General features: G+C 40.4%; 1 protein-coding gene across 1 annotated transcript in view; it reads left to right on the top strand.

Annotated features, from left to right (window-relative positions):
• Positions 1–14,729, top strand: part of ARHGAP10 (Rho GTPase activating protein 10) — a 363,870-nt gene that overhangs the window by 179,869 nt on the left and 169,272 nt on the right. The window contains exons 12-14 of the mRNA XM_075348016.1: positions 1,750–1,792; positions 3,663–3,728; positions 13,096–13,170. Coding sequence (XP_075204131.1) covers positions 1,750–1,792; positions 3,663–3,728; positions 13,096–13,170 — 184 coding nt within the window. The remainder of the gene's footprint in view (positions 1–1,749; positions 1,793–3,662; positions 3,729–13,095; positions 13,171–14,729) is intronic.

The raw sequence follows: 14,729 nt of genomic DNA, 5'->3' as shown, positions 1-14,729 counted from the left end.
GAGCTTTCAATTGTGCCTAAAATTTAGTTCCCAATTACATGTAGAGTATTGGTGCACTTAGAAGAAAATCAACGGTACAGGTTGTTACACAATTTGTTCTATTACCCTATTGAGATTTACCTTGCCGTTGGTTTCCGGGCTTACATGCATTGGCCAATTCATAAACTAAAAATCTCATTTTTTCATATAGCAGTAATGCAGTACCAGAGTTCCCTTATACATTGATGGCATTTAGTGTGCGGCTGTATCAATTTTGTATTTGCTAGGTTTTTCAGCTGGCACCTATACACACTTGTAGGATGTGCAGGTCAGTCTTTTGAAATATTTTCAGCCCTCTGTCTGACATACAGCTGCAGCTTGTACTGAGCAGTGTGCGATCACAGCAGTGAGGAGGGACACTGAGGAGCTGTCAACCAAACGGAGTGGGAAAAATCGAAGTTTAAATTTTCAAAATTAATTTTACACTTTATTCTGATATTCATAATCAAAGTAAGCATGCAAGTTGGATTTAGTTCTAAGAGATCGCTTTATTAATCTCAGTTTGTATAGTGAAATATAGTGATGTATCAATTAAAGTATAGAACTATTTTTCTTGATTTCCTAAAATCCTGTTACAATTTCAATTGAAATTCTGAAGAAACATTGAAAATGTAATTGTTTTTTTTGTGTGCCCTTTTTACTTGTAAAATGGTAAATGGTATAAATGGCGCTATAATAATAATATTAATAAAAATGTACACTGTGCTTTGTACGTTCAGTTGCCTAACCCCAAACATCCTGCGATGGAAAGTGCTTTGATTCTTTTCTACATTCCTGTCTTGAATTTAATGAGTACTAAAACATTTGTGTGAAATGCATCTGTATTTTTTTTCCAATTCATCATTCCATTTCTTTTCTTGTTTTTTTTTCTTTTCTTCTGGTCTTTCTATGTTTGATATGTCCTGATGCTTTGAGTATATTGCTGGATTTTTTGTAAACTTAAAGGGAGCCTGTCAGGTGCAATATGTACTCAGAACCAGGAGCAGTTCTGGGTGCATATTGCTAATCCCTGCATAACCGTCCCTGTGTACACTAGTATAGATAAAGAGATCTTTAGAAACAGTATTTCTAAAGATCCTTTATGATATGCTAAAGAGCGCAGAGCCTAGTTGCAAGGGTGTTAGTTCCTGCACTTATTCCGCCATGTTAGCATGCCCACAGGAGTGTGCTAACATGCTATTCAATGCCCATGGTCCAGCTGGGTCCCAGCTTCAGAGAGGTCTAATGCATATGACTGGAAGTGCGAGGACTTTTGATCCATGCGCACTGACCCTAAGCTCAGCGTCTGAGGCGGTGCAACAGACACTGGTATGTGCGTCACTGCCAATGATGATGCTGGCCCATGGGCATTGAATTGCATAATAGCATGCCCCTGTGGGTATGCTAACATGCTAAGAGGGTGGAATGAGTGCAGGAACTAACACCCTTACGAATAGTCCCTGGCCTCATTAGCATATCATAAAGGATCTTTAGAAATACTTTTTCTAAAGATCTCTTTATCTATGCTTGTGTATACAGGGACGGTTAGACAGGGATTAGCAATATGTACCCAGAACTGCTCATGGTTCTCGGTGCATATAGCACCTGACAGGTTCACTTTAATGTATGTGCTTATTTCAAGCCAGATTATGATTTTTTTTTTTTTTTCCATTTGAAATGCATAGCTGTACCTGCAATATGTACCTGATCTTTTTATCTTTCTAATTGCAGAGATTTCTGAGCCTTAGCAGATCTACGACAAGATCAGAGGGAGGTTGGTATAACTGGGCAAGTTTTTACACTGAATATAAATGCATTTATGGCTTTCAGGGTTTGCAGTTCTATGCCCACTATGCACAGGGCATGTCACAACCAGTAAACTTATTAAAACCATACGAAACAAACAAAATGAGTGCGGTTTTATTTGTCAGAATAACCAGATCGTAGTGTCCGGTGTTCCCAACCTATGGTCACAGTTTTAATGGGATGTGGTGGGATTATCCAACGTCTCTCATTTTTACATTCGGTGATTAGAGGAGCTACTGAGATAGCAGTATCTGTTGGGTACATGCCAGGTATCAGCAGGTATCGTGCAAGCATTTCTAGCCAATAGGACAGGTGCCCGATACTTGTCGGCCATGTATGAGACTTGAGGTTTGTGCCCACGATGAGTTTTACCCACATTTGTTGGCTGCATCAAAAAACAAAGCGTTTTACAGTACCAACAAAGTGGATGGGATTAGTAGAAATGTGATGTCCATTGTACTTCTTTTTAACGCTGCGTAAACGGAGATGCGTTGTGTTTTTTACAAACCGCAGTGTGTCCCTTTTATCTTGCGGGTAAAAGTTAATTTCCATGAACCTTGGTAGATGCACTCACCTTTTTGGCATTATGCAGTACTTTATATTGCTTTTTGTTTTCTGCCATGCTTTTTCTCTCAGTTTAGGTTTTTGGTGTTGAATTATTGCTAACCCTATCTTCATGCATCATATTTTCTTCTTAGTTTTTAAAGGATTTATTTCCCTTTGGTCCACTTGCACTTTCATTGAAATAGACCCATTGGTGTGCACTGTATGTGTAATATACGGTTTTTCCTCCTGCCAATAACAGTTTATGCAGTTGTGCTTCCACAGAAATTAAAGGGTTATTCCATTCTCCAAGATCTTATCCAAATATATAGTCAGTGTAATAGTAATGGTAGCAAATGCCTCCAATTGGAAATGTAGTATAGTTCTTCTGATTCACGATGTCCTTACCTCATGCTAAGGGCATTGAACGACCTTAGATATCCATGCTTATGACCACTAGCAACTTACTGGCTGTGACTATATGCATGGTTGTGGTCCTGCAATGCCCTGAGCATTCGATAATGACACAGTGAATCAGAAGAACTATACTACATTTCTAATTAAAGGTATTTGCTAATAATAATAATAATAATAATATTATACCTACTACATGTTAAGATAGGATCTTGGAGATGCAAGGACCCCTTTATCTTTTTAGAACATTGCATAATGCCACCATACTATAGCTTGCATCACGTTTTCTTCCCCTATATTTCCCCTTCCCCGATGTTTTCACCTCCTTTATGGCACTGCAGTGTTGTCAGCAGTATGATGAGCTGATCTTATCACACTGCGGCCCGTCGGGGCAGCCAGCTGACTAGTGCTCCTCTCACCCTGTAGTGCCAGTGTGCTGCTCGTATTTTTAAAAATTCAAATACAATTGAATGAAGGAGCAGGGAATCGATCGGCCATCTCCCACTTCCGGGGACACCTTAGATCACTTATCTCCTCTAATGGCAGAAGTGGGCTTGGCCTATATTGTACTTCTGCCAATGAATGGTGGGGGAGCGGGGTTATAAATGGCTCCTTCTGATAGACAGAAAGTGACACATCACTGGAATCACTGGAATCTCTGCCCCTTTATTATGCTGCTTTCAGATTAGGTGGCAAAAACCTTGTGACAGATTCACTTTACGTTGGTAACGTACTTTAATGGTAGCATATCCTCATTAGTTAGTTGTAATAAAACATGGTATAAAATGCCTAGTATGTGGAGGAATACAAAAAAAGTTAAGTCTTATTTTTCTTATTTTTTTCCTTTCTACCAACTCTTACATTTCTTTGTTTCTGTTTAGGTGCTCAGCTAGATCAACATGGATTTGCAGTTGTAAAAAATTGTATCAATGCCATTGAATCAAGGGGTAATGTATTTTATCAAGAAAACTTATGCATCATCATGTTTCTCCTATATTTCCCCAGTTTACGTGCTTGTCAACGGGCTATCCTGACTACCTACAACATTGTAGAATTTTCAATGTGTTTGACAAATGGCCCCATTGTAGAGTGTCAGATCAAAACATAATTCACAAATCTCTTTACCCTGTTATGTTGAAGTCTGTTTTACGTGTTCTGAAGACTCAAGTCTCTGTAATCTGTTATCTATAGTACTTGACTTCTAGCTTAAAGAGTTTCTCCATAACTTTTAGATTGGTGTCCTATCATCAATATCTGCTCGCCCGGTGTCAGACATCTGGTACCCCACCGATCATTTCTCGGAGCAGGCAGCTGAAAATGCTCAATACCAGAACTGCCGTGTCTTCCGATAGTGGCCATAGTCGTATCCTGCATATCCACCTCCAATTGAAATCGATAGAAGGTGAACATGCAGTTCCTGGCCGCGGCTGCTATCAGAAGGCTAAGTCCGGAACTGAGCATTTCCGAGAGCAGCTGATCGGCGGAGGTATGGGCTGACGGACCCTGGTCGGCCAGACATTTATGACCTATCCTAAGGATAGTCTTCATTGTAAAAGTAGTGGACACCTCTTTAAGGGAACACTTACATCTGCATATAAAACGTTTGTCCGATTTTCATACAGATACGTTTGACAAGTGAAATCTGTTTGGTATTCTATATGTCATATGGGTGCTTGCGAGTGTGTACTTTTTTTTTTTTCTTGCTTAGGATCCTTGTGCAATGCTTTTTTTTTTCCTCAGCAGCTATTAATAATCACTTAAAGGACTATTTAGGCTATGTGCGAACACGGAGTTTTTTTGTCGCAGACTTGCTGTAGTTTATTGTGCAGATTGTTGGCCAAACCTGCATGCCTATCCTTATGCTGGCAAAGTCTATGAGAATTCAGACATTGCTTATTTTTCCTTTCGGTTTTGGGTGCAGAAAAAAAATGTCTGCACATAATATACAGCATGTGCACATAGCCTTGTAGTGTTCTATGCTACAGAATAGTAATGTATCCATAAAAACGGGCGGCACATGCATAGTCCATATGACTTCTTCTTTTTTTTTTCTTTCTTTCACACCCTTAGGCTCTGTGCCAACGGGACTATGTATCTGCGGATTTTGCAGTGGAAAACCCTGCGGATTTATCAGGATTTTCTAGATAAATCCACAGGTTTCAGCAACTACAGACACTCCCTATGTTATCCTATGGGACATGGGGAGTGCCTGTGTCCATGCTGCGGTATGTGCGGCTGCGGAATATGCTGCGGATATCCTGCAGCCGCATATAACTGCATGTCAGTTATTCCTGCGGAAATACCTGCGGAAATCCCGGCCCTCCACTATGGAGATAGAGGACGGGTCTTCCACAGGTAATCCGCAGGAATGTCCGCAGGTTTTCCGCAGATATTTTGCTGGAATTCCACAGCTATGTATAGCTGCGGATTCCGGGGAGCTGCGGCGGGAAACCAGCGGACGTACCTGCGAATATATCCGCCGGTACAGAGTCCCGTGGACACATAGCCTTAGACTTGCAGTGGATAGTGTCGGCCGCTTTACATGGTCATACGCATTCAGCAATATTTTTTCTCAGGCTGAATACATCTGAGGAAAAAAATCGCTGATCAGCACAGACTCATTGAATAAGATTGGTGCGAGTGCAATCTGATTTTGTTATCTCATTGCACTTATCGTTTATATTCTGAGGCTAGACTTTATTCTACTTTATGGACATGACCAATTACAACAAAACATTGACTTTAAAAAGCCGTAGGCTCTAGATGCTGATTGACTTCTGCGGGCGAGGTTTGGTTTTCTTTGCTTTTGTAGCCATGTTGTGTGATGTGCTGAGGCCATTCTGCATTGAGGGGTAGGAGGTGATGTGTCCATAACCTTTTATGATGGGTGGGTTCTGCATAATATCTATGTAGGGGTTACCTAGGGCAGGGTTCCCCAACTCCAGTCCTCAAGGCCCACCAACAGTGCATGTTTTCAGGATTTCCTTAGCATTGCACTGCTGTTGGAAGTGGAACCAGCACCTGGGCAGGTAATTACATTAACACCGGTGCAATACTAAGGAAATCCCAAAAACCTGCACTGTTGGTGGGCCTTGAGGACTGGAGTTGGGGACCTCTGACCTAGGGTATCATGGTAATCCTGTCTGGCATGATGAGATGACTACTAAGAAGTGACCTGTACACAGCAGAAAATGTCAGCTACATACAAGGCTCAATGTGGAAATGACTGGAGTTCCCGTTTTTTTTTTTTTTTATTTAAACAATTATTTGCTACATTTAGTAACTCTTTTTATTGCCCCCAATCTAATAATGCTTGTCCAGTTCCTTTGCTACTCTTCCTAGAATTTTAGGAAGTTAAGGCCCTCTCTGTACACCCTGTGACACTGTCCTATGAGTGATGATATAAGGCACGGGTAAGAGTTGGGCAGTCTGGGCCACTGGCATTATTGGAAATAAGACTGTACACGGAATAGAAAACCTACAATGAGCTGACTCAAGGGGCAGAGTGCAGTTACAGCCAGTGTAATAACGATAAACTATAATGAGTAGGCGATATGCTGTAATTTTATAGATTGGTCTGTACAAACTTAAAGGGAACTAACTGGTCAGCGGATTTTTGCTACCCAAACTGCAGGCAGCATGAATCGGAGCCAATTTCCAGCCAGGGGTATTTTTCTCTGAAACACTCCAGCATGTACTTTAAAGGTCCGGCCCGGGGCCATAACCGGAGATCCGACTAGCTCCTAGCTGGCTCTCGCAGTGTCAGGTGATTGACAGGTCTTAGTAACATCCTTTAGTAATCAGCTGTCTGCTGGACACCTATTTAAAGGGAATCTGTCACCAGGTTTTTGCTCCCCCAATCTGAGAGCAGCATAATGTAGAGACAGAGACCCCGATTCCAGCGATGTCACTTACTGAGGTGCCTTCTGTCATTTTGCTAAAATCACTGTATTCTCTGTAGCAAATCTACAGAGCTCATGAATATGCTGGACTACCTGGCAGCAGGACAAGTAGTCCTCTAATGATAATCTACTGCTGATTAAACAGTCGTTTTATCAAAACTAGACGAAGCAGCCCAGTAAGTGACACATTGCTGAAATCAGGATCTCTGCCTCTACATCTTGCTGCTCTCAAATTAGGTGGCAAATACCTGGTGATAGATTCTCTTTAATGAATTAGACTTATCCCTGCTTTACACGAGTTGATCTATCGTGCGATAGCTCAAGCGATCGTACCAGCCCCCGTCATTTTTGCATCACAGGCAAATCGCTGCAAATCGTTTAACCCCCGTCACACGCACTTACCTTCTGGACGACCTCGCTGTGGGCGACGAACATCCTCTTCCTGAAGTGGGAGGGACATACGGCGTCACAGCGACGTCACACAGCGGCCGGCCAATAGAAGCGGAGGGACGGAGATGAGTGGGACGTAAACATCCCGCCCACCTCCTTCCTTCCGCATAGCCGGTGGGTGCCGCGGGACACAGGTATGCTGAGTTCATCGTTCCCGGGGTGTCACACGGAGCAATGTGTGCTGCCCCGGGTACGATGAACAACCGGCGCCATTTTAAATAAACAATATTTTGAAACTGAGCGACGAGTACATGACTCACGATTTGTGAGCGATACTGCGTCGCTCAGAGGTGTTACACAAGACGACGTCGTGAATGATGCCGGATGTGCGTCACGAAAACCTTGACCCTGACGATGCATCGCACAATAGCTCCTCTTGTCCTTTACAGTTCTTGTTAATTAGCATTTTGGAGTCTAAACTTTAGTTTTGCATCGAAGACTTTCAGTGGGGTGTACTTTTTTTTGCGACATAGTCTTGAATGAATTTATAAGGAAATTACTTTTTTAGGTGTGCAACATAAATCTTGTTTGCAATCAATTTGCCTATATTTTGTAGTATGGTGTACCATGGAAAATGTTGCTTCTGAAAGAAAACTAAAGATTAAAAAAAAAATAAATCTGTTGGGGTGTACTCATTTATGCTGAGCACTGTAGTTTTAACTTATATTCCTAATATCCGAGGCATTACACGGTGATAAGCCGGCTGTGGATGTAAGCAGTTCTTGTATTGGAGGTGGATAGAAGTAATGTTTTAAGCTTATTGCAGCAGCAGAAGTAAAATCCAGTCCCACTTTGGAGATAATCTAATTTATCTTACACTGCTTGTTTTCCTAACATGATATATTTCAGGAGCGAAGTTTCTAATTATTTATGCAGCAGCGTTATTGTGGATTTCCACGCCTAACAACATTCCCCACAGCAGCGGTTATTTCGAAGTATAAAGCAGATCGCTGCGCCCCTCCCCCACACTCGCTCGCACAAATTGCAGTCTAGTCTGGTACATAAAGCATTCTGCATCGCTCTTGTGTGAATTGAAAAGAAATGCTGTTTCAAGCCTCTTATTTTGCAGTATTTCTACTCCCTCAGGGTATATCATTAATTTACATTTGTCACAGATGGATTTATTGTGTAACAAATGTTTTTTTATCCGGTATTCACAGGCTTACAATAGCAGAAAAAGGAAATACCCTTGGAGAATTTCAGGACAGAGCTGTGATATAATCTGTGAAATAATATGAAAATATAAGACGCTCAATGCCAAACACAAATATTACAAGAAAATGTAATCTCTGCCTTATGCCAAAATAAACAAGTGCTTCCCAGGGGCCAGCCCTGCCTGTTCATCGCCCACCGGAGCTCGGCTCGGATACGGGGTCTGATGGACTGAATAGATGATAGATACGGCCCTATACTGGGACTTGTTCAGCGCAATATTGTCCGTGAAATCCTGCGAGTTTATCCTGTGTATTGCGGAGTATGATTAAACAGACCAAAGCATAAAAGCACGGCTAGGAAAGATTAGGATTCCTTGGAAGTGTGGAATGACACCAAGCACAAATCTTAAAACCGCAACAACCTGATACAGAGAATATATTGGAAAATAACTTTTTTTTTTTTTTTTTTTGCTGAAACTGTGAAACAGCTTAAACTTGCAAGACATAGCATACTGCTCCCTGTGTGATCGGGGAATAACAGAGTGTGTGTGTGTGTGTATATATACACAGTCGTGCTCAATAGTTTACATGTCAAACTACTGTGTTTTCTCTTTTTAAATCCTTATGACAACCATAAACATCCAAATGACCCTGATCAAAAGTTGACATACCCTGGTGATTTTGGCCTGATAACAGGCCAAGACGTTGACACAGATAAGTTTGAATGGCTAATAAAGGTAACATCCTCACCTATGACCTTTTTGCTTGTAATCTGTGTGTGCGCATAAAAGCTGAGTGAGTTTCTGGGATCCAGACAGACTCTTGCATCTTTCAGCCAGCCACTGACGTTTCTGGATTGTGGGTCATAGGGAAGCAAAAGAATAGGAAAAGATAGTTGAACTGTATAAAACAGGAAAGGGATACAAAAAGATATCCAAGGAATTGATAATGCCAGTCAGCAGTGTTCAAACTGTGATTGATAAATAGAAAATCAGGGGCTCTGTAAAAATCAAACCATGATCAGGTGGACCAATAAAAATTTTGGCCACAACTGCCAGGAAACTTGTTCGGGACGCAAAGAAAAACACACAAATAATATCAGCTGAAATACAGGACTCGGTGAAAACTAGCGATGTGGCTATTTCAAGATGCACAATAAGGAGGTACTTGAAGAAAAATGAGCTGCATGGCCGAGTCGACCGAAGAAATCCATTGCTGCACAAATGCCACAAAGTATCTCGCTTATAATATGCCAAACTGTATAGAGACAAGCCTCCAAACATTTGGAACAAGGTAATTTGGAGTGATGAGACCAAAATCAAACATTTTTGCCACCACCATAAACGTTACATTTGGAGAACTGTCAACAAGACCTATGATAAAAGGAACTGCATCCCTACTGTAAAGCACGGAGGTAGATTGCTGATGATGTTGGGCTGTGTGAGCTACAAAGGCAAAGGAAACTTGATCAAAGTTAAGGAAAGATAAATACAGCACGTTATCAGCAAATACTGGAGGCAAATTTTCACTCATCAGCTCGGAAGCTGCGCATGGGACGTTCTTGGACATTCCAACATGACAACGATCCAAAACGCAAGACCAAGTCGAATGTCATTGGCTACAGCAGAACAAAGTGAAGGTTCTGGAGTGGTCATCTCAGTCTCCTAACCTCAATATCATTGAGCCACTTTGGTGAGAACTCAAGCGCGCAGTTCATGCAAGAAAGCCCAGGAATTTACAGGAACTGGAGGCTTTTTGCCAAGAAGAATGGGTAGATTTACCATCTGAGAAAATAAAGAATATCATCCACAACGATCACAAAAGACTTCAAGCTGTCATTGATGTTAGAGGGGGCAATACACGGTATTCAGAACTGGGGTATGTGAACTTTTGATCAAAGTCATTTGGATGTTTTTGGTTGTTGTTATTATGATGTAAAAAGAGAAAAACACAGTAGTTTGACAATAAATGGCTTCACCGAACCACTAACCATGACCGGAAAAATGGATTTTGTGTTATCATTCATATTCTCTGAAAAGAGGCCAAGAAAGCAAAACATCTTTTGAGCACAACAGTATTTTCCCTCTAAATGAAAAAAAATATATATTTTATTTTTTAATTTTTTTTGATCAGCAACCTTTTTACTACATTTTACAGTAATTTTATAAAGAACTAAAATATATTATAAAAATAGCTTCCTACACCTAAACGAATAGCAATTTTTATTCGCAATAATTGTGAAAATGATACCAAAAAGTAGATGAAACCACCTAAAATTGCACTTTGAAGTATGCAGGCATGCTGCAGCAGTAGAGTCGCACGGCTCCTGATTGGTCTCAATATAAGCATTAGGAGTATGAGGAGACCAATCCAGATCTCTTTAAGGCCACGTGCACACGTCGAGTGTTTGGGGAGTTTTTTTCACATTCGTATTTGTAGCCAAAACCAGGAGTGGAACAATCAGAGAAAAAGTATAATAGAAACACGTCACCACTTCTGCATTTTTTTCACACTCTGGTTTTGGCTTAGAAATACTGATGTATAATATGAACGTGCACGTAGCCTAAGGGAATTTCAGCAAGTTTTTGCTATGTAATCTGAAGAGAGCAGGCGGTAGAGGTTAGAACACAGATTTCAGCAATACATCTTATAAAGCTCCATGCTATTGTATACTTGCAATGATTGTTTTAGCATCAGGACCTTATCATTGCTCGGACTAAATCAGAGCGTGAGCCCTAGTGTTATACGCCCTCTCCTTTGATGAGCTGCTTACTGCCTATAGATATTGTACATACAGAGCCTGGTGTAGGCGGCGTTAGCTTTCTCAGCTCTACTACATGCTAAATCTTTATATATATATATATATATATATATATATATATATATATATATATATATATATATATATATATAATATATATATTATAAATAAAAACTGTCTGAACCGCTTCAGCCAGTAAACTAAGTGATGCATCATTGGATTCAGGTTCTCTTTGCCTATATCATTCTGCTCTTACATGAGGTAGCAAAAACCTGCTGACAGATTCCCTTTATATAGACAAAAATTCAAGAAAAAAGGTAAATGAGTGCAGCATCAAGAAAAAAAATGCAAATAATTTCTTATTCTACCCAATGCAGGATTGCATCTTTTAAAACCAAGGGGCTAGGAATGAATCCTCACTCATATTGCTTCCTCATGGAGCTGTTTGATTTCATTTCATTCAGGAGCTGTGTGGATTTATTGGCACTTCATAGGGTGGGCATTTGGGCGCTTCATAGGTTTATTTTAGATATATTTAACTAATTTGTGGTGCCATTTTCAAGTTTATTGCCGCCAACAAAGATTTTATTGGATGTATGAGAAGTTTTTTTTATTGGTGTATCTTTTTGATTTTTATAGACTTATTATAAAGACACCAGTTTGTGTTCACTTCTTTATATACGGTCTGTGGTGCCTGCCTGTATTCTTTACATTTTCCAGTTATAACAGAAAAGACCAAAAAAAACTCAAGCAATAACCTTCATCTAACATAGCTTAAATCTTTCTCCAGCACCACTCGCTGCTATAGGCCGGAGTTCTACTTGCGTATGACTCGTGTGAGTCTCGCATCGGATCACCCTGCACGGCCGCGCACACTCCTGACGGGTCGGCTGCATGTATTTCTATGCAAAACACAAAGCAATGTTGTCAGCTCGCCTCCTCTGGTTCTCTGGTATCCTGGTAGCAGCAAATACAAAGAGCAGTCCAGCTCACCTGTTATAGTTCATTGGAGACCAGCACTTTTTGACCGTGCACGGACCAGAAGAAGAAAGCCAACTCCAAGCAGATAAGGAGATAAATTTGTAGGATTGTCCAGCAAACAGGTCCAAAGTAAAAGTAAAAAATGTTTTTCTTTATTTCATCGTAGATAAAATTCCATCATGTCAAGTACAAAAACTATAGAGCAGGAGGATGCGTTTCGGATATCGCATCCTTATTCTGTCTCCATACAGAACATTATGTTCTGTATGGAAACAGAATAAGGATGTGATATCCGAAACGCGTCCTCCTGCTCTATAGTTTTTGTACTTGACATGATGGAATTTTATCCTGGTAGCGGCCTGGACTTTGTTTGGGCAACCGTATAAGACAAGCAAGAAAATAGATCCGGCGCTTGTAAGGAACCAATTTATTTACTAAAGTTGTAGGACTAGATGGTCCGTGGGGACAACGTGTTTCTGCCAATCTGTTGGCTTTAATCATGTAAAATTCTATACTGACCAAAAATCCAGATATTGTAGTTACTGACACACTAATGAAAAATGTCTGCAAAAACTTTCATTAACATAATTAACAAGTGAAACCTGTGAAGCTAGAGCCAGGTCTTAAATGTTGAAAACTTCCCTATGCTCCACATATACCGCGTATTTATGCAGCTGAGCCGCTCATGTATGTCCAGAGAGCAAGCAGCAGGTCATACCGGAAGATGTGATGTGAGACTCGCGCGAGTCATACGCAAGTGGACCACCATCCATATTGTGAGATCGGCGTACTGATGATGGTGTTGGTAGACGTCGGACAGATCACGCAAGCATCCAGTTCCAGTGACTGGGACAGGAGTGTCTACATGTTCTGGCCGGAAACGTCATTTTCACCACTCGCCTTCCAGTGCAGAAGTTAGTGTTCTGGAGAAACCCTCTAAAATATTTTATGCCTTCACATCTTTGTATAGCAAATCTGTTATTGGCCCGTTGTGTACAATGTTGTCTGAACAATGTTTAAGGGAATTGTTTTCCAGTAATATCTTTCCTGCTTTCTTTTTTTGTAGGTATTACCGACCAAGGATTGTACAGGGTTGTGGGGGTGAGTTCAAAGGTCCAGAGACTACTGAGTTTGTTAATGGGTATGCCACCGTTTTAATCTTCTTATTGTTTACTAGTTTAATCTTTCTCAGTGAACCTGTTAATTTCATATTATAATCAATATGTAGCACGTCTCATATTGGATGTCTAAGAGTTCTGTATAGAGATTCTAGGTTATATAGACAATTTCCACCTATAGCTGGCCATATATTAGTAGAATCATGTTTTGTTGTTTGTTTTAATAGTAACTATACTTTTATTTAATCTTCAGGCAATTTCAAGTTGTGAATTTTTATAATATACTTCATTACCTTATTTTGCGTCCGTCTCTTCCAAGTGCCATGCGGTGGTGCTGTTTCAATGCCCAGAACTGTTGGTCGGCATGAATCCATACACCATATTCACTGTCTGTGTATGGGACTAATCCTGGCAAAGAACCTCTGCTTTCCACACCTTTACTCACACGACAAATACCTATGCACAATATTTTTGAAATTTAGTATATGGACCTTTGTGATCAGCATTCTAAAGGAACATGAAATGGGTATTGAAAAAGCACTGCAGCATAGTGTTTGTGAGCACAGACGACCATAGAAAAGGCAATGACTGTTTATTACTGCCTCTGCCTTACAAAATGCTCTATACGCAATGCAGAAAAGCACTGTGTATACAGAATTGGAAGTGCTGAAAAGGCTTCTTATGTAATCACTGGGTTTAGATAGGGAGTTGGAGGTACTGTGGCTTAGAAGACACAGTCACCTCTGCTATGCACGAAGGAGGCTGAATTTCCTCTGTAACTGAGGCTAAACTACAAGCACCAGTTACAGGGGAAATTTTTATTAAAGCCATCAGTAAGATCCACCCTCCTCCACCGTGTTTATATGGCCATGCAGGTCATAGGAAGCTGAATAAAATGATACTTTGATATATTAGATCCAATGTCTTATTCTAGAGAAATACACATTTTTTTTTATATGTAAATGAGTTCCTTATTTAAAATATGCAAAAATTAGTTAAATATCTGAATGAGAACATTTTTTTACAGCCGTTTTAAATGACATGTTGGAAAAAAAGTGTCCAGTCGGGAAGTGGGGGAAACTGTCTAGTCTTTATATATGGCTGCAACAGCATTTTTCTGAAGTGACATCGGAGCATACAGCCATATTGGGGGTCACCTTTGAACTGTTATCTTAGATTTTGAAAATACTTCACCATTTGACAAAATGACTTAAATTTGTTTGTCAGCAACTGAAAAAAATGTAACCAATATGGCTGCACTTCTGCTCGTCATGTTTGCATAGAGAGTGGCCTGAGCAAAATCTGCGAATATCTCTTTTTAAGATAAAGAAACCTAATTATGAAACTTTCTTGTTCTCTGACTTGGGATATAATGATATGAGGCTGATTATTATTTTTGAGTGGTGATCGTCTAGGACATTCCAATACGTGATTTTGATAATGAGGCAAATCACCGCACATGAATGAGTAAATCAGACTGCAATGCTTGGAGTAGCCGCGGCTCTTCTGAACCGAGTGACAGAATCCTATATTTCTATGAAGTTGTCCCAATCGGATCAGGAGACCCCCGGCCGGTCCGATC

Source organism: Anomaloglossus baeobatrachus, chromosome 1, assembly GCF_048569485.1.
Source record: "Anomaloglossus baeobatrachus isolate aAnoBae1 chromosome 1, aAnoBae1.hap1, whole genome shotgun sequence".
NCBI classification, from domain to species: Eukaryota; Metazoa; Chordata; class Amphibia; order Anura; family Aromobatidae; genus Anomaloglossus; species Anomaloglossus baeobatrachus.
This window is presented reverse-complemented; position numbering and strand designations above follow the sequence as displayed.